Raw genomic sequence first — 25,806 nt, 5'->3', positions numbered from 1 at the left:
ACGCCCCCTTCTGGAAGACAGAAGCCACCATAGACATAAAACCTCTAGACGACGCTGCTAAATCAGTAACGGAGCCGCCATATTAGGGAGGTCAAGATTTTCATATAAACACAGCAAGCTACGGTTTATCTGAATGAAAACAAAGTTACAATACGTTTCTCAAACAAATCTCAATGAGTAACATTTTTAAAATCTAACTTTTGAAATTCAAACATGCAACATAGCTCATAATACTCAAATCTGTTAAACATCATTGTACATTTTATGCAGAAAAATGTGTTTGTGTTTATAGGGTAGTCTTGACCTCCCTTAAATGACAAATTTAGTTAAAAATCTTGATTTGAAGAAAGAAATCCCAGTGTTCCATCTTGCCCCCAGAAAAGCTCTTGTTGTATTTACAATACATACAATGATTTAATCACATTATGTACAGTGAGATATTCAATTTGATTAGGTTAACTAGACTTTTCATAATGTAAAAATAAATAACAAATGTATATAAAATATAATATATTTTAGTGCGGGGCATAGATTAATCTAGATTAATCTCATACAAAATAAAAGTAATTTTTGTAAATGAAAATAATTTTTGTTTGTGCTGTGTGTAATTCTTATGTATATTTAAATACACATACATTCATGTATGTATTTAAAAAACATTTACATGTGTGTGTGTGCGTGTGTATATTTATTTATTTATTTATTTATATTTTTATATATTCTATATTATATATAAATAAAAACGATATATAAATAAAACATTTCTTAAATATGTGTGTGTGTGTAAATATACATATTTACACACGGCACACTTTTATTTTGTATGAGATTAATCTAAATTAATATTATGCAAAAAACTTTTATTTTTTATGAGATTAATCTAGATTAATCTATGCCCAGCACTAATATATATACAAATAATATATAATATAATAATATATAAAAAATAATAAATACATTAGAAATATTCTGAATTTTTCCAGATAGATGTCTCTCAAAAATATTATGCATGCGAATTGAATTGCGAATTGTTCACATGTAAAAGTAGTCAATTTTCCATGTATTCCAATAGATCTGCTTGACATAGCACGGTTTCAATAGCCCTAAAACTGAAATTCACAACTCTGACAATTCAAGAGTAAGTTGGGCAACATGTCAAAGTTGTCCCTACTTAAATAACAAATGTAAACATTCCTCATAACAACAGACTTGAGAGCATGTGAACATATTTATTAACATAACATTATTGATTCACAAATAATCAGGGGGAGGTGTCAAAGACATCTTAAAAAAATACAAACTGTACAACATGTATAAATTTTATGAACATTCATAAATAGCAAATATTTGTATGTTGAGTCAATCAGTGCAGGTTACAGCCCAGGCACATTATTTCACATGTTTTAAAAAAATGTAATTCATATGCCTGGTTTACAGATCTGGTTACAGCACATTTGTCCGTTAGAAGAAGCTTCAAGTAAAAAAAATTTCATCCATGCATGACTGACTCAACATTTTCAGCAGTGAATAAAGCTATAAAGAAACATTTAACAGCATTGCATTCTATGGTCTTTCTCATGCATACATCAAAAAATGTGCAGAGAGAAAATAATTACAAAAAAGCTTGCTGTACAAAAACACTGCTCACAAACATGTCTCCTGTTACAATACATCATACCATATCAGTGCCTATTAAAACCAATTTTACCCCTTTGCAGGTTGTAATTTTACAATTAATTGTACATTTCCTCAAATGCCACCAATTCAGCACCAATTAATAAAGAAAAAATAATAAATAAAACAACAGCAGGATTTCCTTTACTGACTATCTTTCAATTACTTAGAAAAAATCTGAATTAGGGAGATGTAGTTATACAGCCGTGATGCTAAACAGCCCTATAATTTTATTGAACCACAAATGGGCCAGCGTCACCTCTTAACGCACACACATGATAAGAAATGTTTACCAAAAATACATAACATATTTTCATGAACATTTGGTTACTATGGCAATCTTTAGATGCAGACAGTATTATAAACAAGGCTGTAAGGTGGCAATCATTAAATGTTAACATGAACTTTTGTAAACCAGCTGCTGTGGAGATTACATGTTACAGTACGTAGTTGTGATTTAACCACACCAGTAGTTAAACAGGAACAAAAAATTAGTTAAGACTTTATATAGAAAAAATACAGACTGAGTTCAATGCCATATAGATGGGAAGGCAGGTTCTGTAAGAACACACCCAAAATAAAAAAAGTTATAGAGTTCCCATGATGCCTTCAAGCACTAAATGTCACACTCATTCAGGCCGCATCGTCCCAAATTCTCTATTTGATTTGTTTAGGTTAGTAAGATGATTTATGTACAAAGAAGGTGTAAGTTTCCCTTAACAGAAATTATACTATTTGTATGCTGGTAGTTTAGAGGTTAGCTGGTAACTGTCAGAAAATACATTTGCAGTGTTTTTCAGAGTCTGATCTTTAAAACACATAGGTGAAACTGAACAAGCCCCTTACATTCCATAGCTGCAGAACAACCATATAAATTACATTAATTAACCCAGTAAGATTTTAACTATACCGCGAGAATCTAGAGGTAGAACAGAAAAAAAGTTAAACATCTCTCTTTACCATCAACTAGTAAAAACTCTAGATGAAGAAACAAAGAAATTGCATAAAATACAACAAAGTCTCCATCCATAGTTAGATATATTATTTACAGCTGTAGAAATCTGAACTCTAAAAATATTTCTCAACATCCCGCTGTTCAATGAGAAATTACTTAGGCATCTTTTTGAATGCAGTTGATTTCAGTGCATTCTGACTTACAATCACAGATCAAAACATTTCAAAAAGCCTAGTGAAGAGGCGTTTATTTCATTTTTATCAGGCGTTTGATAAAAATAGCTTCTGTTTTGTCTGGACAAAAGCTTAGAGTTCCCAATATGAAGTAACAAGAGATAAAAATAGACTCAAGACTAAAAATGGAGATCAAAAGTGGCTAAAAGTTTCAAACCCAGCATGTCTGTGGTTATTGATATGCATTTGAAATTAATTTGTATTACAAAAACAAATTTTAAGCCTTACCTTAAAAATTTTAAGTGTTATGCTGACTATATCTAAACCTTAATTGGCTCTGGCTGATATTGGGGAATTAAAACATATTCACTTGCTTATGCATTGTTAATATAACATCATAATTACAAAATAAAAGTGAATTAAATATTTCCCCTCTCAATATGAGGTGAGATTCACATTATAACCTGTTAAAACAGGCTGCAAGCTCTTCTGATGTGGTAAGTGAACTTCATGAAACACACCTGGGTGTTACAAAGATACACATGCATAAAACAAGAGAAAAAATATCTAAAGATCAATGTGTAAGCAGCCGATTGTTTCATTTAGGGATGCATAACGATTAATCGCGATTAATCTATAGCAGAATAAAAGTTTTTATTTACATCATATATATGTGTGTGTGTGAACTGTGTATAATAATTATGTATATATAAATGTGCACACATCCATGTATAATTTTAAGATTTTTTTTTATATTAAATATTTATATATAATATAAATTATACATAAATATACAAACGTATATACACATGTAAACATTTCTTAAATATATACATGCATGTGTGTGCGCATTTATCTATTTAAAGTTATTATACACAGGTCACACACATATATGATGTAAACAAAAACTTTTATTCTGCTATAGATTAATCGCGATTAATCGTTATGCATCCCTACTTTCATTTCATTTTTAGCTGAACTGAAAGATAATCTTAAAATTGCACGACAGTTGATAACAAAGAAAATAAATCATGCTAATTTAGCCCTCCATTGTAAATTTTGGTATATACACTATTGTGCACTACAGTTATGAGGTTTTAATGAATGGCCTCACAAATAAACAAGTCCTCAAATAAATTACCCTGCTAGATCCAAAGCAGCATGCGGGTCACTGCCCCTAAAATGACAAAAATAAAAACTCCTCACCTTTTAAACATTTCACCAATTAAAAAAACAAAACAAAAAGCTGCCCCTCATTTAGGCAGAAATACAGTTTTGCCCATTAGAGGTGTGGTAGGAAGAGCTCTGCTATGAGAAATCTGAAACATTCAGGGTTTGTCTTCTCCATGAAATAATCAGGAAGCTACAAACATGCGGCCCTGAGCAGATCCAGGTCAGAAGGGAGAGTTCATGCCCAGTTTAGTCTCAAACTGAAGCTTCTGTCTCTTCTGGTACCGCACACGTACCCTGAAATCAGCACAAAATGTATATTTAGGATCAAGTGAAATTAAGGGATTTGCAAGAAATTTTCAGATTCTTCTATTGTCTGTTATGATATTTTTATGGGGTATGGCTGTTTGTTTACACAACAGCATTTTGGGGCCCTGAAAATGCAAACTTTCGAAAATGATTTTCAAACGGCATGTTTTTATAAAATGACACCTTGTCGTCTCCATTTAAACTATGAAATTGAGAATCTGGAATCTGTGATAATGGTGACATCATGTTTGTATTAATTCAGTCTATGGGCATGCGTGAGTATAACCAAAACAAAAACGGCGAGTCTGCGACCTATGTTTGTGCTGCTCAATTTTTTTTTACTCAATCTTCTCCAGAAAATGTTGTTGGGTCACTTAAACCCTACATCATCTTCGGTCGATACTTTCACTGTCTTGATCGATTGTATTTATCGCTCTGTAGAAAAATTTTCAGGCGTGTAGTGCTTCTAGGTAACATCGCAATCTACTGCCCTGGTAAACATTATAGCAGTGGTTCCCATTCCCAACCTTTTTCACTTCAGGGCCCCCTAGTTGCCCACAACAATATTTGAAGGCCCCCCAAAAAAATTTCCACATAAAATAAAATAGAACTTGGAATGACTGTATAGATAGTATAAATAGTACTATATAGACCCCTTCACGGTTTACGTCACAGGCGGTTTCCACTGCGCATGTCGGGGTCAGAAAAGTAATTACAGCAGATTGAGTTGCGTGTTATTCGGTATCGTAAAAATGCCTACTTACGTCGTGGGCTCTGAAAATCGCGCCAGGTCTTCCGTTAAGTTTTCGCGATTCATGCAGAATCTCAAAAACAAAAAAATACAACATCTGCGGCTGCAAGCTATTAACGTGCAGACTGGAACAATACAAATATCTAAGAGGCTTGTGATTGTAGTGCTCACTTCATTTGAGGTAAGTCATCATTTTTCAGCCCTGTTAGATTAAATTTTAAAGCCTCGATTGTATGAACAGTTTGACCCCATGCTGCGCGCGCACCCGATAGTCATTCAATGTTTACAAACCTTGAAGGGGTCTATAGTATATTCGCTACTAAAATGGCCAAAAAAATTAAAAACATCTTGATTTTTGCTTGTTTTAGCTTATTTTAATGCTTGTTATGTCCAATTTTATATAATAAGTCATCTTGACGTCCCCTTGGAAGTCTGCTGAAGCCTCCCTGTGGGCCCTGGCTCCCTGGTTGGGAAAGACTTTTTTACAGGATATTTTTACATGTGTGACAATTTTTTCATTTGTCAGTTTTATATCATCGTTGTCTTGTAAACACAGTCTTAAGGCCAAAATATGGTCCATTTTTTACGCGTACGCAAGGGTCACCATACAGTGCACGTGACAAAATTTTTGTCATCAGTAGGGTGGCCACGAGAAGTTTTGCAAATTGTCGCAATGCGCATGCGTTGAACGTCAGCGCACGTGTATGAGTCAAATTAACTATGCTTTGCAAGGCTGTGCGTTCATCTTTGTGCGTACGCTCATGTATGTGTAAAAAACACACTATACTCAGGGCTTTAGTCTCTCACCTGATTTCTTGCAGTTTGACTGCTTCGTTGAGTAGCACCACAAGTACAATGGACAGAGAAACCAAGAGCCAGACCATCAAGGGAAAGTGATCTAATGTGAAGACTTCTGTACTCCTGTCCTGCCATAAATGATAATCTATCACAGCTTGCACTACCTGCCCCAACAACCTGTGACAGAGAAAATCAAATTAAGTTAAGTCCAATGATCACAAACCAACAGAAAATGGTTGACTTTTATGTGGACATCTCTCATGTGTTGCATGTGTACTAGTGAATCATATGAAGTGTGAATCATGTGTCAGACACTCACACCACAGGTACAGTCAGGCACCACCATGTGTTACTGAAAGGGTTCTTCCTCCACAAGGGCTGGGAACGGTGCACGTAGCTCAGAGAGATGACCACTGGAACAAAAAGTTTGGTTTGAGAAATAAATATACACGCTTTACAGATATGGAAAATCTAAAAATAATTTTATTTGATCTAAATAAATTGTACATATTACATTCATATTACTATTTTTTATAGTTTTTAACAAACATTCTTACTCTTATTCAACTTTTTATATTATTAACTTATTTTTATATATCTATGCCCTTCATTTTGGAAATTTTTTGTCGGCCGATTTTAAATTAATGCCGATTTTTTTGCCATTCGCCTTTTAATTTTATTATTGGCTTGAGATTGTAGTGAAACTTTAATGTCAAATCATCAAGTGAATTTAAAATTTTTTAATTTGAAAGTGAAGATGCATTATCAAAATAAAATAATAATAAAATAATAATATAATTTAATGTTTTAATTTTTATTTTAGCATTTAATATTTAATTTTGGAACATATTTTGCGATTTTATTTTATCATTTAATTAATGAATTTAAAATTGCCAAAAAAAAAAACTTAATGACAAAACACAACAGATTGCGAAACGTAGGTCATGACACCTTATTGTGGTTTAAACCATCTGAAATGTATGTAATGTCATTGGAATGAGGTTAACACATTAATGTGTGTTGTAAGCAGTGGCGGCCAGCGACTTCTTTTTTCGAGGGCGCTTAACTCTTTCACCGCCAGCGTTTTTAAAAAAAGTTGCCAGCCAGCGCCAGCGTTTTTCATGATTTTCACCAAAGTTTAATGCCTTCCAGAAAATTTTCTTCTTTAAATAAATAAACATACAATATACCAAATGAAAGAACAGACCCTCTGCTTTCAAACAAAAAATAACGTTTCATCCTACCTTTAGTGGTTCTTTTGCAATCAGCTTTTGAATATGGGTAGGTTTTTGCAAAAACACCATATTTTGAGCAAAAAGCAAAAATAATTCCATTTTTGTGACGGACTTTTCATAGAGATCCCATTCAGAGCGATCTTTAAAACAGACACGGACATGCAGCAGCTTGCCATAGGGCAATACTTCCGGTTTTAAAAAGTTGCGGTAATATAATAATAATAGCGGTATTGCGGAAAGACGGAAAATCTCGTCATTGGCGGGGAAGCGTTTTCTCTTAATTGACGAGATATCTCGTCAATGGCGGGGAAAGAGTTAATATGAAGTTCGTCACAACATGTATGTAGCCCGTCATGTGTGTGGTTCGTAATTTCAAAATATGTGTTCTGCGCATCGAGAGATCCTGTGTGCATCACGTGTCTTGCCAAAATAAGTGCCTGCTGCAAACGCATCTAAAGGGTTTATGATAAGAGAGACGCTCGCGTTTGCCAGATACTCGCATAATCTCATGCGTAATCAGAGTTTACTGTTAAGTGAGTGCCTTGCGTCTCTTTTATCATAAACGGTTTTGACGGGTGTGCAGCAGGCCCTTATTTTGACAAAACACATGATGCACATGACGCATATTTTGCACATATGATACTCCGAACGCATAATTTGAATTTGCGCCCCTCGGATGAGCAGTCAGGAGCCGCCACAGGTTGTAAGTATAGACAAAATTAGGTTATTCATTTTCAATAGCCATCCACACCAATATAAAAGCATCTAAATATGTTTTTCAGAAGTTACCTGTGTGCAAAGCCAGGAAACCTGCCATGACTTTCTGAATCAGAAGCAGCCCATTGGATAATTCACCGAACCATTGAGGGCCATCCTTGGAGCTGCAGATATGAATCAGTGATAAGGACTCAAAACCAATTCGTAATACATGTAAGAAGGAATAATATTTCATTTGAGTGCGCATTTGCTTCAGGTGGTAGGGCATCATGACAGATAAACAAACACGTGTGATTGTGTGTACCTGAATGCAAGTATGTTCGAGCAGTTAACTGATCTGGTAATATTGACGTTCGCTGTTCTTGAACACACTTCCTGTAGAGAAAACCCAAAACCGACTAAGTAGGCCAATATCGTCAGACCAAACTTCAACAGGAACCAGCCCAGGAAGTACTGCTGCGTCTGTGGGGTTGTCAAAAAATAACCTGAATGCACGTAGGCACCATGTCTAGTCAGTTTAAATAGTTTACAGTTCAGAAAGGGCACCGTGTGGTCTCATGACTGACCTTGCGTGGTATTGCGTCCAAATTCTTTCCAGTAGCAACTGTCATCACTGAACTATCAGGAGGTTTTCCCAGAAAGGACACGCTGAAAATTCCAAATATTTATTTAGAATGATCACAGGTACAAGAGTCAGTAAACAGATTATTTCCTTAACCATCCAACATGTGGGTGTTTTTTTTTCTTACCTTAGCAAGGGGTAACAAAAGCAGGATAGCCAAAGTATGTCTGTGATGTTCATGGGAGGGGGCAGCTGAATGAGGCATGCCAGGAACTACAACCATGAAATGTTAGATTACCAACACAATACATAGTACAAGATGTAGATGGTGCTTGAGCGTGTCACGTGTGTTGATACAGTAGGTGGTTGTACCACTTTAAAAAAGGCTTCATTACAACTTCATATGCAGTCTTATTCTTACCTGAATGATGACCAGGGTCAACTGACACTGCAGTAGAAACAGGAAGCACTTGCGAATGCCGTAGGTGGTGTGTCTTGCCTAGAGATATATGGAAGATAAAATGTCTTTCACTAAATAAAAAACATTTTAATGCTTTTCAACGATAAGATTACGAAGATCTTGAGAGAGTTCTTTGCTTTTAAACATCATGAAGTCTTTCCTGTGTGCCTCCTGGATAATGAGAAGCCTTTATAGGCCATCAATTAGGACTTAAGCAGCTGATATCAATTAGTACTGATAAGGGGCAGGGTTTCTCTCTCAATACAGACAGATTTCATGTGATCTCCTGGCTTTCTATGCCATTTTGCACCTTGTTCTCTTCATGTGCTCAATACTTATATGTGTCACTTCACTTTAGTTATTATGACTCAACTTGTATACTTAAATGTTCTGATTTCTTTGTATGAATTCGATATTTGGCTTGATGGCTACATCTGGTGGAAATTTTGTGTCAATAGCCCACTTACTGATAAAAAATACTAATGTCTCAAATACTTATTTTTCCTGCTGTACATAGATGCATTATAGATGCATGGTGTCAGCCATAGACATAGATACATAGATTTATTGATGCGAGCCCTTAATAGGGCATCAATGAACCATTGATAAATCTATGGCAGACACACAATGCTACATTACATTATGTTTATGCATGTGGCAGACACTTTTATTCATTCAAGGTATACATTTTATCAGTATGTGTAATCCCTGGGAACTGAACACCATGACCTTTGTATTGCTCATTCAATGGTCTACTAGTTGAGGAATAAATGCCGGTGTTCAACACATGCATTCACTTCTTTTATGAATACGCAGCGGAAACTAATTTTATAAGTACAAAAAGTATTTTTGTCACGTCATGAAATGAAGATTGAACCACTGTAGTCACATTTTATGTCTATTTTATTTCGACATGCATTTCCTGCTAATCGAACCCATAAACTCAGGTTGCAATTGTTATACTGTGCTGTTTAAGCTATAGGAATACTAAAGTCTCTACTGTAATTGTTTAATATCCGCCTGTACCTGCTCTATGAGTCTGACCATGCTGACGCTCTCGCCCTGATGGAAGGACACAGAGCAAGCGAGGCTGTTGAGACGACCACTGAGTCCCATTGGTGAGAGCTCATCAGAGTCTCCATTTAGCCCACAACCAGCAGCATAGCCAAAGGTCTCCCATGAACACCGGGATGGGTAGAGAGGATCCAGAGAAATACTAAAAACACATAAAAAGATTGATATATATGATATTAGATTAAGTTTATTTAATGATGCAGTTTGCTGGTGGTAGCTAATCTCCCAGCCTGGCCATACTCGTGCACAGGCTGGTTTAAGCAGTTTTTTTGCAGAGCCATAATGAAAACAATCATGTAACAAAGAAATATGATAAAACCTTTGATTACTCTTATTAATAACACGGTGCAATCTGTATACGGTGACACTCAAATAATTTGCATTTGCTGCCCACCTTATGTCACTCTGCAGGAACAGGCAACTGTTCCGAAAATTTGCAGAGCTCCCCAAACAACAGGTGACCTCTCTGTTCTCCTGCATGATCTTCATCATTTCACACATGGCTGAAAAGGCACAGTCACAAAGATCAACATGGGTCTCAGAACATACATTGTTTTAATGTGGAGTAATTTAAATGCATTTGATAATTTCTACGACATTCCCATGATGATGCAAATGGATAAAAAAACATTCTTGTAAGTCTTTTTATTGCATTGGTTCACTCACTTTCAGGGGTACAGTCTGTGAAAAGGGGCACCAGTAGAGGCACATTATCTATGTTCTTCAAATGAGGACGAACCTGATGGATACCACGAGGCAGTTTGGCCTATGGAAGAACAACGAAAGGTTTCACATCTGCATTTGAAGTGATGTCATAGAGCGCTACTGGAGCAGACTATGCTTACTCTGTTACAGTCTTCCAGGAAACTGGGAACGTCGCTGTCAGTGGGTTGGAAGCTGGCGAGATCTGATTGGTCTTCAAGCAAGAGTGGACCTTCCACATCATCGCGAGAGTCTAAGAACACAAAAAAGGTCAACAACAAAAAAGCAGAACACCGCATTCATCTAATAGCAATAATAAACGGCTTTAATACGCTACGGCTCTTTTAGCTACTCAATTCTGATTGGTCAGTTGCAGTCAAATATTTCTGTGTAAACTCAAGGAACGTATTTTTTCGAAGATGCTTAATGTGTCTTGTATCACTTTGTCGCCTTTCTTATCTTGTATAATAATAAATTAACCTTAAATTAATATTCTATGTCCAAGTGTGTATTTAGAGTTTATTTGGTAATAGTTTTGCATAATAATCAAATATTTTGATATGTAATTTTTTATGCAGACAAACACTTACCGTGACCCTGCAGAAGATCGTCATGTAGAGATCCTGCTTGGCTAGGGCTGGATGGAGCGCCATCACAGGGACCATCTCCATTTGGAGTCAGAGAGATGTGACAGTTCCAGCCTGTCTCCAAACCCATCTTTTCTGCAAACACCTTTACATACACACAACATTAAGAGGTGACTAAATATAACACGACAAATAGTATTGTGAAATCCCAATTTGAGTGAGTAGGTTTATCGATCAGCGTCTTACTTTGCTGCGCAGCTCGTCCTCCATGGAGAAGTACACAAAGCGAATACAGGCTCCCACCAGGTTTTCAATGAGTCTCACAGTGTCCAACCTGGCCTGGAATTGGGACGACACCATGCCCATGAAGATCTGACCGCTCAGCGCCTGCACACAGTCCTCCTTCTCCAAACCTTCTCCAATACCCTCTGATGCACAAAAAAAAGTTCACAAAGGGATTTTTCACATACTAAACAGTTTGCCCTACAATTGTTTCACTATTTTAGCCATTTTAGAGCAAATACACACATGCATACTGAGATACTGAGCATATTGAATATTGTGAAAAGACTAAAAAAAAAAATTCTGAGATCTACAACCCAGACCATCCCTCTCACCATCAGAGCTCCAGCTGTTCCTGCGGCTGCCATGTTTGATGGGAGTGGTGCTGGGGAGCTCCACCCCTGAGAAAAGTGTGGGGCCAGGGGCCAACTCCACACACTTGCCATTAAGTTGACTGGACAATGCCACCTGCATAGGCTTATAGGCAAAAGCAGAACAGTATCCAGACAGACAGGCACGTTGGTAGAAATCTAAAATTTTCTTCCTATGGGGGCAGAAAAACAATGTTTTAGTCAACTCACCAGAATATTAGTTTTGGTAACACACTAGTTAGGAATTGAGTATAGGACTTGCATGACTACTTAAGGTTTACTTTACCTACATGACCAGAAACGTACCCGATTAATTACCTACCTGGCACACAATACAATGGAATATGTCTCCTGATGTCACCAAATATAAAAGAAACTCAAATAAAACCACATGATACACAGTCAATCGACGAATGCCTTAGTTCAGCCACTTGTCTACCAGTGGGTTAGTTAACTAACTAGTCGACAAATAGCTGAACCAACAAGCTAGTCGACAAATGAATGAATTAACCAACTAGTCGACAAATGGCTGAACTAAACAACTTGTCGGCAAATGACGTAATTAACCAACAAGTCGACAAATGACAAAATTATCCAACAAGACAACAAATTACGAAATTAACCAACAAGTTGACAAATTATGGAATTGACCAACTAGTCGACAACTAGCTAAACCAACCACCTAGTTGACAAATCACTGAACTAACCAACCAACCAACCAACCAACTTGTCAACAAATGACTAAACTAACCAACTAGGTGACAACCAAGTAGTCAACAAATGGTTGAACAAGCAAACTAGTTGAAAATGGCTGAACTAACCAACTAGTCAACAAATTAATTCAATAATTAACTAGTCGACAACTGGCTAAGCTGACAAACTAGTTGACAAATGGCTGAACTAATCAACTAGTTGACAAATGGCTGAACTAATCAACTAGTTGATAAATGGCTGAACTAACCAAGTGGTCAAAAAATTGTTAAACTAACCAACCAACTAGTTGAAAAATGGCTGAACCAACCAATCAACTAATCAACAACTAGCTGAGCTAACCAAGTAGTCAACAAATGGCTGAAATAATCAACTAGTTGACAAATGGCTGAACTAACCAACCAACTAGTCAAAAACTAGCTGAGCTAACCAAGTAGTCGACAAATGGATGAACTAACAAACTAGTCAACAAATGGCTGTACTAACCAACTAGTCGACAAATGGCAGAACTAACCAACTTATAGGTGCAAGTCATATTGCTTAATAGGAAAACCAAAAGACTAGTGTGAGTCTCTAAACTTGTGTCACTGACCTATCAGAGCCAGACAGAGGATAGATGTCCGCTCCATCCCAGATATCCGTGCAGGCTTCCAGAACAAGATCGGCCGAGCCATGTGAGAGCATCTGCACATTGTCTAAAATTCAAAGGGCAAAGGTCAGTGACTAAACAAACCACCAAGGACAAACATGTAGCTGGATAGATAAACTGGCTCGTACCGGTAGTGCTGTCCCTTACAAACAGGCTAATGAGGTGACTGATGGGGGGCTGGCGTTTGGTGAAGTGCTGGAGGCGTCTTGGGACAGATTCTTTGGTGCTTTCTCCAGAAGGCAGTTGATACAGCGCCAGATGGTTCTCATGCCTAAACAGTTCCCTTGCTCCTGGAGTGAAACCTGACACATGACAGAACAGTACAGTAACTTAACCATATGTTACGTAGCCTAGATGGTAGAGCATTAATTCAGAATGCATGGATTACACTTTTTTATAAAATTAAGTCTAACGTGTTACAAAGCTTAAAGTGTAATATGATGCTAAAAAGGTGATGTGTGATACAAATTTTAAAATGGCTAATTAACTTTCTACTTTATTTGTGACTCTGTTATTAATTCGTCATTTGTTTGTAAGAAAGTCTTAATTTTCAAAATAAGTTTCATATTATTGTGTTTATTAACATGTGCCGCTCATTCACACCTATAAGGCGAGAGAGTTCGCAGAGGCCCCAGGGAACGTGGACAGGTAGAACCGCTCCGTGAGATTCCTGCAGTGCCAGGTTGGAGAGGTGGTCTGAAAATCGGCAGAGCTGCTGTGTGACGGTGGCATTGCAGAGGTTAAGCAGGACGTTTAATCCCAGAGGCTTCAGGGAGGGGAGATGGTTCTGCCAACTGGAGTCATCAAACTGGATGCTGACGGGATTCTGCTGATCCTGGGACAGGCTCAACATCTCCAGGTGATAATCGCAAACATAATCGTCTGCTTCACACAGACCGTCACCCATACTGCATGGCTAGCAATACAGACAAAACACCTACAGTTATAACCTTGATTTTTTTTTTACTGTATAACAAATTATTATTTCCTCATCATATATTATAAAAAACTATTTTCCATTCATATATCATTTTATCATTGAGGAGTCCTCGTAAAAGCACTCCCTGGCCTCTGTGGCATCACAGATTAGTCTGGTCACTTGTGAGGGACTTGGGCTGTGTCATTGCCAAAACAATGCTAGGTGGTTCCTACAGATAAACAAGCCCCAATAGTAACGCACAGGTGTTGTCTTACCTGGCCAATGTCATCTACTCCACCTTCTGTTTCATGGCTGAAACTGACATTGGAGCCAGACGGGTGTTTGGAGCGAGCGGTCTGCGGCCCTCGCCGTTGCCGCTGTGTGTCTGAAGACCGGGCAGTGTCATGTGATGTCTCACTGGGCTCCTGTTCAGCAATGTGAAGGGAGGGTTCAAACGCGGGCAAACACAGCAATGCTTCCCCTTCCTGAAGTTAAACATGGAAAATGGGAAAGAGGAGAAAAAAAGAAGCTAAATAGTAAAACATTTTTAGATACAACCTTTAAAAAAAGTATTGATGATAAAAATGACCCTGCGTGTGAAATCCAAACTAAAATCTAAAACTAATTATGTGATAAGGAGCATAAGAGTTTAATGTATAAAGTGGAAAGGTAAAAGTAACCACGCTGATTTTAAATCAGACAAAGATGATTGGAGGGCCGCCAGTTGACTAGCCCTGGTTTACACTTACCTCATCTCTGTCCTCTTCACCCTCCGTCCGGCAGAGGGAGTTGACTGACAGATCATCTCTAAGGTCATCCTGGCTGTCATGAGGAGGTTCGACCCGTCCACTGAAGAACAGAACGGTCTCAGGACTCGGGTTAGGCCAGGAGAGAATTCCCTGCTTATCCACACAGCAAAGCACCTATGAGAGAGCCAATGAGTAAGAAAAAGCTAGTTATATCATTATCAGATGAGTTAATACACACTTTTGTATGAAAGTAATACATTTTTTTTAAAGTACAATGTTAAGTATATTATGTACCACTTAAAGTTCCCAAGAACAGGAAGTTGTTGCACATTACAACCGAAAAGTAAAATATCAGGTGGAGCACTTACTGTTACTGAACCCAAAGAGTGCAGCAGGCTTGAGGTATAACAAAGTGTCCTGGATTCTCCTTTTAACAAACTGGCCAGGTGTCGCCACACACAGCGTAGGATCTCCTAAACACACACACAAGTACATGGTGTAAGTCTCATCTTTCTCAAATCCATGTACCAACAGTTCTGATTGGCTCTCCAAAAGTGTCAGGATTCATAAACCTGAAATCTGATTATAGATGTTATCCTCATACACACACACTCTACAAGACAAAGCCTGGGACAGTGAGGTAGGTCGAGGCCGTAGCCAAGTGTTCAGTCTTGGGTAATTCGTCCTAATTGAGAAATTCAGATGGGTTTCATGGACCTTGCAGCAGGTAAAGAGTGGAATTGTAGTTTAGGAAAGAAGAAGCTGAATGACAAAAACTGTGACACAAATGTACGCTTGAGCAGAAGATAAAGAAGAGCAGCAATGTAGAGCCACAACAAGGAAAGGTTTAATTGCGGGTGAATGTATCAGAAGTCAAATGCATTTTAAAGTCAACATGAAATCAAAATTCAATTGCATGTCTAACAAAAATGCAATTATCTCAGCTTTTTGTTCAAAATTTGGTATATTTAAAGAAACCTACCCATATTTGAGAGGTGACAAAAAGAGAACAAATGAAGGATAGGATGAAATAGGTTTTTTTGTGTCTGTTCTTTTATTTTATATATTGTATGTTTATATAGTCGGTTTCAGCAGTAACAACATAAACAAGCGGCGTCCGTGGTCCACACGTAACTTCCGGTAAACTCCGCTAAGAATAAATAACAACAAAGTACTTTCAACATAGTAAATAAAAAAAATAACAACACGTAGATTACCTAGGAAACCAAAACATTTGTTATTTTCGACGAGGTATTTGTTCAAGAGTTCAGTTAAGCAACTAGTCAGACCATTAAAAAAAACTTAAACCGGAAGTAAAGTTCGGAGCAGACGCATATCACGTCACTGCACGTGCGTCTGACGAAACGGTCTATATTTTAAGAAGAAACATTTCTGGAAGGCATTATCACTTTTGTGAAAATCATAAAAATGTTGGCGCTGACTGGCAACTTTAAAAAAAATGCTGGCAGGGAAAGAGTTACTAACATATCGGGAATTATATTTAAAAAAAATTATACCTAATAGTGTGTTCATGACATTTGAACGTCTTGTCTTACTTTCAAACTGAAATTAAATGCGTTTTCCTCACGGAAGGTCTGTATAAAAATGAGCTTTGCATTAGATCTTTTTCTGCGATAACAAACTGCTCCCTATACATTATCCCTTACTTAATAAAAAAAAATGACCAAATGAATGCAAAGTCTGCCTAACATTTAAATATCCTTGAATATCCTGTTTTACTACAGAAATGGTTTGCATGTAATTTCATGTGACTTAAAATGCTCTCAGAAAAATACACACAGAAAAACACAAATAAGGCCCTATTTTAACGATCTAAGGGCATGGCGCAGGGGCACTTAGGGAGGTTGTTCTTAGTTCCAGTCCTCGGGCCCCCCTCCCGGAACATTGTCTCCATATATATAAACACCTGATTCAGTTCATAAGCTTGTTAGTGTGTTACTTAAGGAACCTGATGAGTGAAATCAGGTGTTTTTTATATGGAAACATCTAAAACATTCTGGGAGGGGGGGCCCGAGGACTTGAATTGAGAACCACTGACTTAAGGCGTGTTCGAATACAAAAGGGGTTGTACCTATCTTAATGAGTCATGGGTATCTATCAAATTCTCATCTCCCATTCCCTTTAAAAGCCAGTTGTGCTTGCACCATGGCAGATTCGTAATTTATTTACATGGTGATTTTGCAAGAGCAAAGGAAACCAATTTGTCACTACTGCTGTGCTAATAGGTAATTCTGATACATGCAATAATTATCAATTATGCAATCGTTTTTATCTTTTATCGTTTTTATCTTTTTATCTTTCATTTTTATCTTTTTGTACACATTAATAATCTTTTACATTATAACTCTTTCATTTTTAATATTTGGCATCTTTGTGAACCCTTTATTTACTAACCCAATAAAAAACTGCGTCATTAACTTTAGACCAGGTTTTAGTTGGTTAATGGCATAATCATTTTCAACTTGCCTCAAAATAGCAATGTGCCAATAATGGCTTAAACACAACTTATTTTAAAACCAGCACGCTCATGAGTAAAAAGATGGACACAGGTGCATTTGGTATTTAAAAAAACGTGAGGCTAGACGTGAAAATGATAACTGCGTGGCTAAAACTAGAAACAAAACTTTGTTGTGCGTGCCGTTGCATTGGGACGGGTGTATGATAGGGCCCATATTCTTAAACTGCACTCCCAAAAGCTGCACAGCTGCAAAATATAACAATAAACTTCAACGTTTCATTTTTAAAATCACAACATTTTTAAAATGGAAAGCAAAATTCAAGAAAACAAAGCATAATTCAGTCTGGCCATGCACACATGAAACTTCTGAGCTATACAGGAGCACAAAAAGTGCTCCTGTGTAGCTCAGTGGTAAAGCATTGCATTAGCAGCGCAAAAGGTCATGGTTCAAACCCAGGGAACACACATACTGATTAAAAAGATATTTTAAATGTAAATGTAAACTTCCCATACTTCTTTTTCCCCATAGTCTTGATCATGCATAAGTTTTCCAAACGTACATTAAAGTGAATCTTCACTTTAAAATATACAGTCCAGGCAAGCACCACCACTACAAAGTGTATTTGCTATCATGCAAACCTCAAACAGGCAGAAGGTGGGCAGGCAACGGTCAAGTACAGAGGCCAGGGGGTGCCAAACTAATCAGGAGCACAGAAGTGGAGAAAGCTGCAAATCAATACAAATCTACCTGATTTGCAAACTTGGATGAACAAGATAAAGTGCATACTTCACATGTGATTTCAACGAAATATGAGAAAGAACTAAAAATGGTGGTGAAAAGTAAAAAAAAGTTTTCACTGTGATCCTTGGAAAGGTAAAGATGGCAGCTGAGGGTCCAGAGCAAGGAAAAAGGATCACAAGAAGCGTGTGGTGAACGGGTGGGAGAGGACGAACACAGAGGATATACCTGTGAGGACACCACTTCCGTGTAGCTGCTTAGAGTGTCCTCAGAGAACTTAGCAAGCTGGGACAGGAGAAAGGTCTCATTAAAAAACCCTAAAATGACGGTCAGCTCTCCACTTCAAGACTGATACTATTGCTTCAATTCCTCCATAAAAATCCATACACTACACCTTAAGATGGGCCAGTGAGTCTAAGGGGGTGTTTACACTTGGTATTAAGATGTGTTTTCATCGATCGGATCACAAGTGGACGAGAGAGACACATTACATTTACACCTGGTATTTAAATTCATCTCTTTTGTCCACTTTCGACCGCTTCTGTCTGGAATACTGTGAGGGGACGGTCTGTGAGACGGTGGGCGAGTCTCTCTGCTGACATTCAAACGCGAGCGGAAGTAATTATGAGTTTATATGGACGCAAACTAATATTATGTCGGAGTCCGCTGCTTGTTTAGCAAATATACATGCTGCACAGTGTTTTGTACGTTTATATGTTGGAGCTTTCTCTGAATTTTCAGCGCAATTGATGAAATAGGATCGCGCAACTTTCACGCTTTCAAAACGAAACTACGGAGAACACCCGCAGTAGTTTTATCAATGAAAGGCTAAAAATAGCGTATGTTTACGCCAGAAGTCAAAAAAAGACGTAAAACTTGTGTTTAATACCTCAGATTAGATAAATGGGCGGAGAGAGGGCGGTCGCGTGTGGCTGTTCGAACACATTCAACCACATTTGCGTTCTGCCACTCCAAAGCGATCCGATCGAAAGTGGTTTCGACTACCTCTGAATGTGGTTGAAAGTGGTCGAAAGTGGATGCGTTCAAAATGTTTTGAACACAGTTTACACCTGGCATTAACGTCGTCCACTTGTGATCCGATCGACGAAAACGCATGTTAACTCTTTCCCCGCCATTGACGAGATATCTCGTCAATTAAGAGAAAACGCTTCCCCGCCAATGACGAGTTTTTCCGTCTTTCCGCAACACCGCTATTATCCACTAGGTGACGCCCTTCTGCAACTTTTTAAACCCGGAAGTATTGCCCTATGGCAAGCGGCTGCATGTCCGTGTCTGTTTTAAAGATCGCTCTGAATGGGATCTCTATGAAAAGTCCGTCACAAAAATGGAATTATCTCTGCTTTTTGCTCAAAATGTGGTGTTTTTGCAGAAACCTACCCATATTCAAAAGCTGATTACAAAAGAACCACTAAAGGTAGGATGAAACGTTTTTTTTTTTTTTTTGAAAGCAGAGGGTCTGTTCTTTCATTTGGTATATTTTGTATGTTTATATATTTAAAGAAGAACATTTTCTGGAAGGCATTAAACTTTGGTGAAAATCATGAAAAACGCTGGCGCTGGCTGGCAACTTTTTTTAAAAACGCTGGCAGTGAAAGAGTTAATGACAAGTGTAAACAGCCTCTTACATCATCATGCAAAGATAGGGCTGCAATTCAAAGTTAATACACACGGTAATCACTGACCAGGCGAGTTAACATTCAACAGCAATATCAGTCGTGTGAGTGTGTGGCACTTTCCTTAAATGAGGTAGAAAGTACTCTTAAAAATAAAAAAAAATGTAAAAGAAGGTGCATCAAATGTATTAATTGTTGATAAATAATCTCAGAAGGTTACGCAAAATTTGAATGACATTTGTTCCTTGAATGTCTAAATAAGGTTTATAATTCTGATGTTTGTGACTCTTTAGCAATAAACATGAATTTTTTACACAATTTATAAATTAATGTTTATTTATACGGCAACAGTTTACAACAAGGTTGTATTAGTACACATTAATAAATGCTATAACTAACACTAACATAAAAAATTATTGAACAATATAGCATTTTAGCATTTATTAATCTTTGATAATGTAAGTTACTGTCAATACTGTTACTCATGTCAGTTCAATATTTTAGTATTGAAATCTAAAATATTTAACTTGTCCAATCGGGCCAGTGACTGTTGCATCGCTGCTAAGAACACACATGAATTATCTTAACCAATGATGCACGGAGAAATCCCTTATGTTGCAGTAAATTACATAACCCACAGTGTCTGGTGTGTCTTTTCATTTCAACCGCACATGTGCACAAGTTATGTGCACTCCTGTATATATCTATGTGTATATGAGAGATTTTCATGGCTAGCTGTGTGTCCGTAATACAGATTGGCCAAAATAAAACATAAAGCAGCTGGTTGCCCAGCCGATCTGTGCATTTCTAATATATGAACTTGTTTGACAACTGTTGACAAATATGCTAATAAGTAAACATATAAGCTTATTTGTGAGTCAACAAAAATTCATATGTTTGTGTGTCCATATGTGGCGTTATTCAGTCTTACCAGGCCAGTAGGAGAGTTACGTCTGGACTCGGCTAACACACGTGCCTCTCCATATGCATTAACCAGAACCCACATCACAGGAAAGAGAAGAGGTAAAATCGGCAATACACCCATCATCTACTCAGAGAAAGAGAGAGGATACAAGTTGGGTTTTAACAGAAGTACACTTTCCATGTCTACAATTTCATTTTATTCTGAAATCTTCCTTTTTGAGTACTAAGAATGAGTGAATAGCATTCAGAGGTCAGGTTTCATAAAAAAATTAAGAACCAGATTTCATAAGATCATAAACAGCAACATGACTTCCTCTTAGTGACCATTCCTTTATTTATTCAAAAGAACAAAATGAGTAAAACTTTAGCCTTTAACCAAGAGTCTCCTACCTGCAACTGTAGGAAGTTGAAGGGTCCAGGCGTGAGACCAGGAGTGTCGCAGAAGTAACGAATTGTGTTAACAGTAAAAAAGGCCACCTGCAACAAGAAGGAGTTAACCAAAGATCAATGGACATTCACAAAGTACTCAAATATTTTCAATTATCTTGAAAGTTATGGCGATTTAGCCCGTTTCATGTGTTAACATGACCGCAATGTTGAGTTTTCACATTGACAGCATTACAGGCAATTATTTTTTATAAAACTGCATGTGTGCATGTTGACATACCAGCACAGCAGGGCAGGCAAATTTGGCAATGATGGACTGCACCGTAAACCGTTCATTATCAAGAGCAGTGATTGGGCGGGACAGAGCCAGGTCAAGACTGTTCCTATTGGCCAGAAAGAAAATGATTTCCTGCACTGCACTTTGCATGTTAGATGAGGTGCCATTTCCTGAAATGAAGTAGTGGCTGTAAGGACATACTAACCTGACACTTTCGAGTACAGGCGTGCGCACGACCCTAAAGAGGCGATACTGTTGAGGACTATGGGGACCTTTCCGTTCATTCACACGTGGGGAGGGAGGAGGAGAGAAGGGGGGAAAAAGGTCTCCTGGCTCCAGCACGATGTGTTCATCATCCTGGTAACAGAAGATACAGAGATTGAGAGGAAACATACAAGGAGTGCCAAAAAACTCCCTAATTATCACATAGTTTTTAAAATATATATATTTTATGAAATATATGAAGAATTTGGTTCCAAAATGCGAAAAAACGCAATAAAAAAAAATTAGTTACCGCTAAAATCAGTATTGTATCAGGTCAGTATTAAAAAGTAAATTCTTAATTTTATGCAAAATCCAATATCAGCTGTGTTATTCTGTCATTTTTTCTCTATTTTTCCCAAAACACGATAAAAACCAGTCCTCCTGTCTTGCAGAATACAATAAATCCACTCAACAAATCACAGCTCACCATTTCATGCACTGTAAACAATAATGGTGGTGCGTTGAATACACACTAAATGCTAGTTTTCTTCATCTACTTTGTACTTCGTGATCAACAAACAAACAAAAACAAAATAATACTTTTGATGGCATTGATAAACCTGTGGTGGTTTTCTGTGACGGGGAATAAAACGAACGGCATCAAAATCGGCACTCGGGAGACGGAAAAATGCCGGCTGTTGCTTGTTCTCCCGACAGCATCAAGCTTCTGTCATGCTAACACATTGACCCCAGGTGATCTTATGAAAAACGTTCTATTATTTTTCTCGAGCCAACGAAAATCGAGCAGGACCAAAACATTTTACAGGTGATCGCTGTCAAAAAAGTTCAGTGACGAGGTCCCAAGGACGACAGGAGCAATGACAGATTTCTTAATATGACAAAGTAAGTATTTTGATTAATGCCATTAATGTTTTTTTTTAAACCAGTATACCACTAGTCAACTAAATGAATATAACATGGCAAAGGTGAACGCACATTTATATATTGATTCAATAGAATTATAGCATTTTGAAAAAAAATTTAATGGATTTATTGCATTTTGTGGAAAAAAGAATAAATCTTTGAAAATTAAAATTATGGATATGAATTTTTTATGTTTTTTTATAACCCAAAGATGCTATGTGAAAGTTTGTAACAAAAAATAGTGGTTTTTATCTTGTCACTTTCTTGGTATAGAAAATTTTATTGTAAATGTTTTATTTTTTTTAATTTTGATCGCAATTTCCTTACTGATGACAATAAAGGTTCATAACAACAGCTATGGTAACTGTACCATTGTGCATTTATGTATGGCTACCCAATATGTACCTTAATTCCTCTAAGGGATGCAAAAGCTTCCTGGCCTGGTCTAAGAGCGATGACATCACCCTCCACCAGGAGACTGACAGGTAGATTGACCAATCGTTCATCTCTGAACGTCCAATGTAGAGACCAGGAAGGAGAGGTGGGGGTATAAAGATCAGGGTACAGAGAGGGTGCCCATCTGATAGGATGTCCTGCACTTCTCTCTAAATAATCTAACAGCAACAAACATTGAGAGTTAACAACTAACATTCATTTTATTCCAATATTTCAAATATGACTTACTTATCTGCGTTAATGTCAAATAGGAAGTTGGGTTAGAGCTTTTTAAAATAAATAGTTAATAATAATAATAATAATAATAATAATAATAATAATAATAGTAATAAATAATAATAGTAATAAATAAATACTAATAATAGTAAAAATAAATAAAATTATATAAGTAATAATAAATAGTAACATTTAATTGTAGATAATTGTGAGAACTGTAAGATGAATCATTAATAATTTGTTTCCGTTTTTCCAGATGTTAAATAATTTAAGTTTTAATGCATACATGCAAAAAAGTTTTAACACATACATGCACTTTTATTTTTTAGAGTCTATATTCCACAAAACATTATCTTAATATATTATATATCTTAAAGGGGACAGAGAATGAAAACCCATTTTTACCTTGTCTTTGTTCAAAAATGGTAGTCTATCCGCATTCACGAACATACAAAAAGTGCTAAACATGCTAAACATCTCAGTCTCATAGAAATTCCTCTTTTAGAAATGTCAGCCAGAAAACGGCCCAATCTGAAAAACTGATGCTTATGACATCACAGGCATCTCACTGCCCCTCCACTTAAAAATAATTGGCTACATTTTTTGAGTTGCAGCAAAGTCAGCCAATCAGTAATTAGATTGCAAGTTAAGCCAGTAGAGGGAGCCAAATAGGTGCAAAACCACTTGTTTAAAATCCCCCACCCTAATAGAGCTACTGTATCTGAGAGGGGTTTTTAGGAAGCTTATAAGGCATTACAGACCCAAACAAAAAATGTTTTGTCTACATGTCACATCACAGAACAAGGATAAATACCCCGTTCAATCATTTTATGTCACCTTTAATATAATATGACATATTAACATATTCAAATATGTTTTGCAAATCGTGAAATGTATAAAAAATGTATGTATGAGTCACATCAAAATCATAAAGACTGATGCCCCTGCTGTTCTCTCCTCACCGTTTAGCTGTGAGATAATGGACTTGAGCCTCCGCACCATCTCACTCGTCCGTAATCTCTGCTGCCGCCCGATGAGAAAGAGATTCAAAAGCAGGAGGAGGAAGAGCGCGCCAGCGTTTACCATCTCTATGCCCTGGCTGATATAAGAAAATTTTATGTTGATATGCCAGCACGACTGTGCTTTTATGTGGAAACATGTTATAAAGGAATCAAAACTTTTTCACACAAAGCCCCACCCACCTGCCATTCGGTTGGCTGCCGTGACAACACAACAGCCCGATCACCACGACCAATGTGAGAACGGCTCCCGGCCAATGAAAACATGAGTGACGGTTGTTTTGGTGAAGAAAGCTCTTAGCCCACAGTTCCTGAAGGACAGAAAAAGGCAATTTGTCAACAAATTTGTCCACCGCAGCTGTGTCCCAATTCATCTGCTTATACTGTGCCATAAAAATATTTTGCTATGGGAAATTATAGTCTTTTGAGTGCGTTTATGCAATTAATTGGACAAACAGGTACTAACACATAACTTTTTCTTGCATTTCAGCTTTTCTTTATTCACATTTTCTTATATTCACTGCATTGTTTAATTTATTAAATTGGTTTCATTACTGATTTTAATGTATTTATTCATTTTAGTGACTCTAAATGAGTTCTGGGTAATATCAACTGTCAAAGTGAGCATGGATTTGCACTTGACAATCAGGGGACTCATTTCAACACACTACTATGATTTGGGACATACTAATTCTTATTTCAAATACCATTTAGAATGGATAATAGTAAGGTGAAATGGCATGCAGGGATAGTTCTGAAGTACATAATTTAAAAACAAACCCGAATAGTGGATCTGCGTGGGCTGAATTTCTGGTGTTGCCCCAGTAAGTTGGACAGCTGGTCACGTAAGTTGGAGAGAGCCTGAGTCGTGGACAGTCCCAGTGGAGTTGCCTCCTCCTAAAACCCAACCAAAACAATCAGTCTATTACCTGGTTTTTAAACAAAGGAAGTTCAATTGAGAATGAAGTAACAAAAAAGTTGCAGTTGGACTTGTGCATAAAATCACAAAGAGTTAAGGGGAAAGTCATCATGGCTTACTTACAGCTGTTTTCTCATATTAAAGGGATAGTTTACCCAAAAATAAAAATTATTACATGATTTATTCACCTTCAAGCCATTATGGATGTACATGAGTATTTTACCCTAATGTTGCGTTTACACCAGCTGCAGTAAAGGCGGCAAAAACACGTTATTCGCGCGTAGTTGGACACTTGTTTCATTCACGCGTGAAAGCCATTCTAGTCATTCGAGAAATTCACGCGGAAATTCGCATCATGGGAGGAGCTTCTGCGACCTCGCCACTCTGCTCGCTTCCTGTAATCACGTCACTTCTACAGTAGGGCTAGGCAAAAAAAAATGTAATCGATTTTTCGAATCATTTTTTTTTCATATTTTTTCTGCAAACATTGAACGTAAGATTAACGTTAATATAATTACTAGTCTTCTTCACTAGATGTCACCCTCTTTTTTGCCTTGTATGATGTTACCAAGGAGCAAGAGGCGAGCCTGTCATTCTTTCATTCAGTGCTTAAAATGGCGGTTTTAGGTGCATCATCGACGTTGATGCCACCTTCACATTAAAAGTCAGAGGTATGGAAGCATTTTAGATTTCGCAAGCAAGACGACAACGATAGTATTATGGCTTTTAATTTCTTTTTATTAATTACCCACTTGTAAACTTATGTTCACTGTTATTTTT

At 37.2% G+C, this 25,806-nt stretch overlaps 1 protein-coding gene across 2 annotated transcripts in view; it reads right to left on the bottom strand.

Annotated features, from left to right (window-relative positions):
• Positions 1 to 1,209: 1,209 nt before the first annotated feature.
• tmem94 (transmembrane protein 94) overlaps positions 1,210 to 25,806 on the bottom strand; it is a 34,548-nt gene continuing 9,951 nt past the window's right edge. The window contains exons 3-32 of one of the 2 annotated variants that reach the window (XM_065262992.2): positions 24,888 to 25,004; positions 24,291 to 24,418; positions 24,051 to 24,187; positions 22,822 to 23,030; positions 21,494 to 21,645; positions 21,292 to 21,394; positions 21,015 to 21,101; positions 20,632 to 20,748; positions 18,295 to 18,351; positions 15,217 to 15,321; positions 14,849 to 15,022; positions 14,375 to 14,584; positions 13,784 to 14,096; positions 13,309 to 13,482; positions 13,124 to 13,226; positions 11,785 to 11,993; positions 11,414 to 11,595; positions 11,171 to 11,312; positions 10,724 to 10,833; positions 10,545 to 10,644; positions 10,273 to 10,381; positions 9,831 to 10,020; positions 8,766 to 8,843; positions 8,532 to 8,617; positions 8,349 to 8,430; positions 8,087 to 8,244; positions 7,855 to 7,946; positions 6,150 to 6,243; positions 5,840 to 6,007; positions 1,210 to 4,269 (exon numbers count right to left, since the gene is read on the bottom strand). In XM_065262992.2, the coding sequence (XP_065119064.2) occupies positions 4,197 to 4,269; positions 5,840 to 6,007; positions 6,150 to 6,243; positions 7,855 to 7,946; positions 8,087 to 8,244; positions 8,349 to 8,430; positions 8,532 to 8,617; positions 8,766 to 8,843; positions 9,831 to 10,020; positions 10,273 to 10,381; positions 10,545 to 10,644; positions 10,724 to 10,833; positions 11,171 to 11,312; positions 11,414 to 11,595; positions 11,785 to 11,993; positions 13,124 to 13,226; positions 13,309 to 13,482; positions 13,784 to 14,096; positions 14,375 to 14,584; positions 14,849 to 15,022; positions 15,217 to 15,321; positions 18,295 to 18,351; positions 20,632 to 20,748; positions 21,015 to 21,101; positions 21,292 to 21,394; positions 21,494 to 21,645; positions 22,822 to 23,030; positions 24,051 to 24,187; positions 24,291 to 24,418; positions 24,888 to 25,004 (4,059 nt within the window). In that variant the 3' untranslated portion in view covers positions 1,210 to 4,196. The remainder of the gene's footprint in view (positions 4,270 to 5,839; positions 6,008 to 6,149; positions 6,244 to 7,854; positions 7,947 to 8,086; positions 8,245 to 8,348; positions 8,431 to 8,531; positions 8,618 to 8,765; positions 8,844 to 9,830; positions 10,021 to 10,272; positions 10,382 to 10,544; positions 10,645 to 10,723; positions 10,834 to 11,170; positions 11,313 to 11,413; positions 11,596 to 11,784; positions 11,994 to 13,123; positions 13,227 to 13,308; positions 13,483 to 13,783; positions 14,097 to 14,374; positions 14,585 to 14,848; positions 15,023 to 15,216; positions 15,322 to 18,294; positions 18,352 to 20,631; positions 20,749 to 21,014; positions 21,102 to 21,291; positions 21,395 to 21,493; positions 21,646 to 22,821; positions 23,031 to 24,050; positions 24,188 to 24,290; positions 24,419 to 24,887; positions 25,005 to 25,806) is intronic. The other variant, XM_065262993.2, reaches the window with a different exon arrangement.

This window comes from Paramisgurnus dabryanus, chromosome 1 (assembly GCF_030506205.2).
Source record: "Paramisgurnus dabryanus chromosome 1, PD_genome_1.1, whole genome shotgun sequence".
Lineage (NCBI taxonomy): Eukaryota > Metazoa > Chordata > Actinopteri > Cypriniformes > Cobitidae > Paramisgurnus > Paramisgurnus dabryanus.
This window is presented reverse-complemented; position numbering and strand designations above follow the sequence as displayed.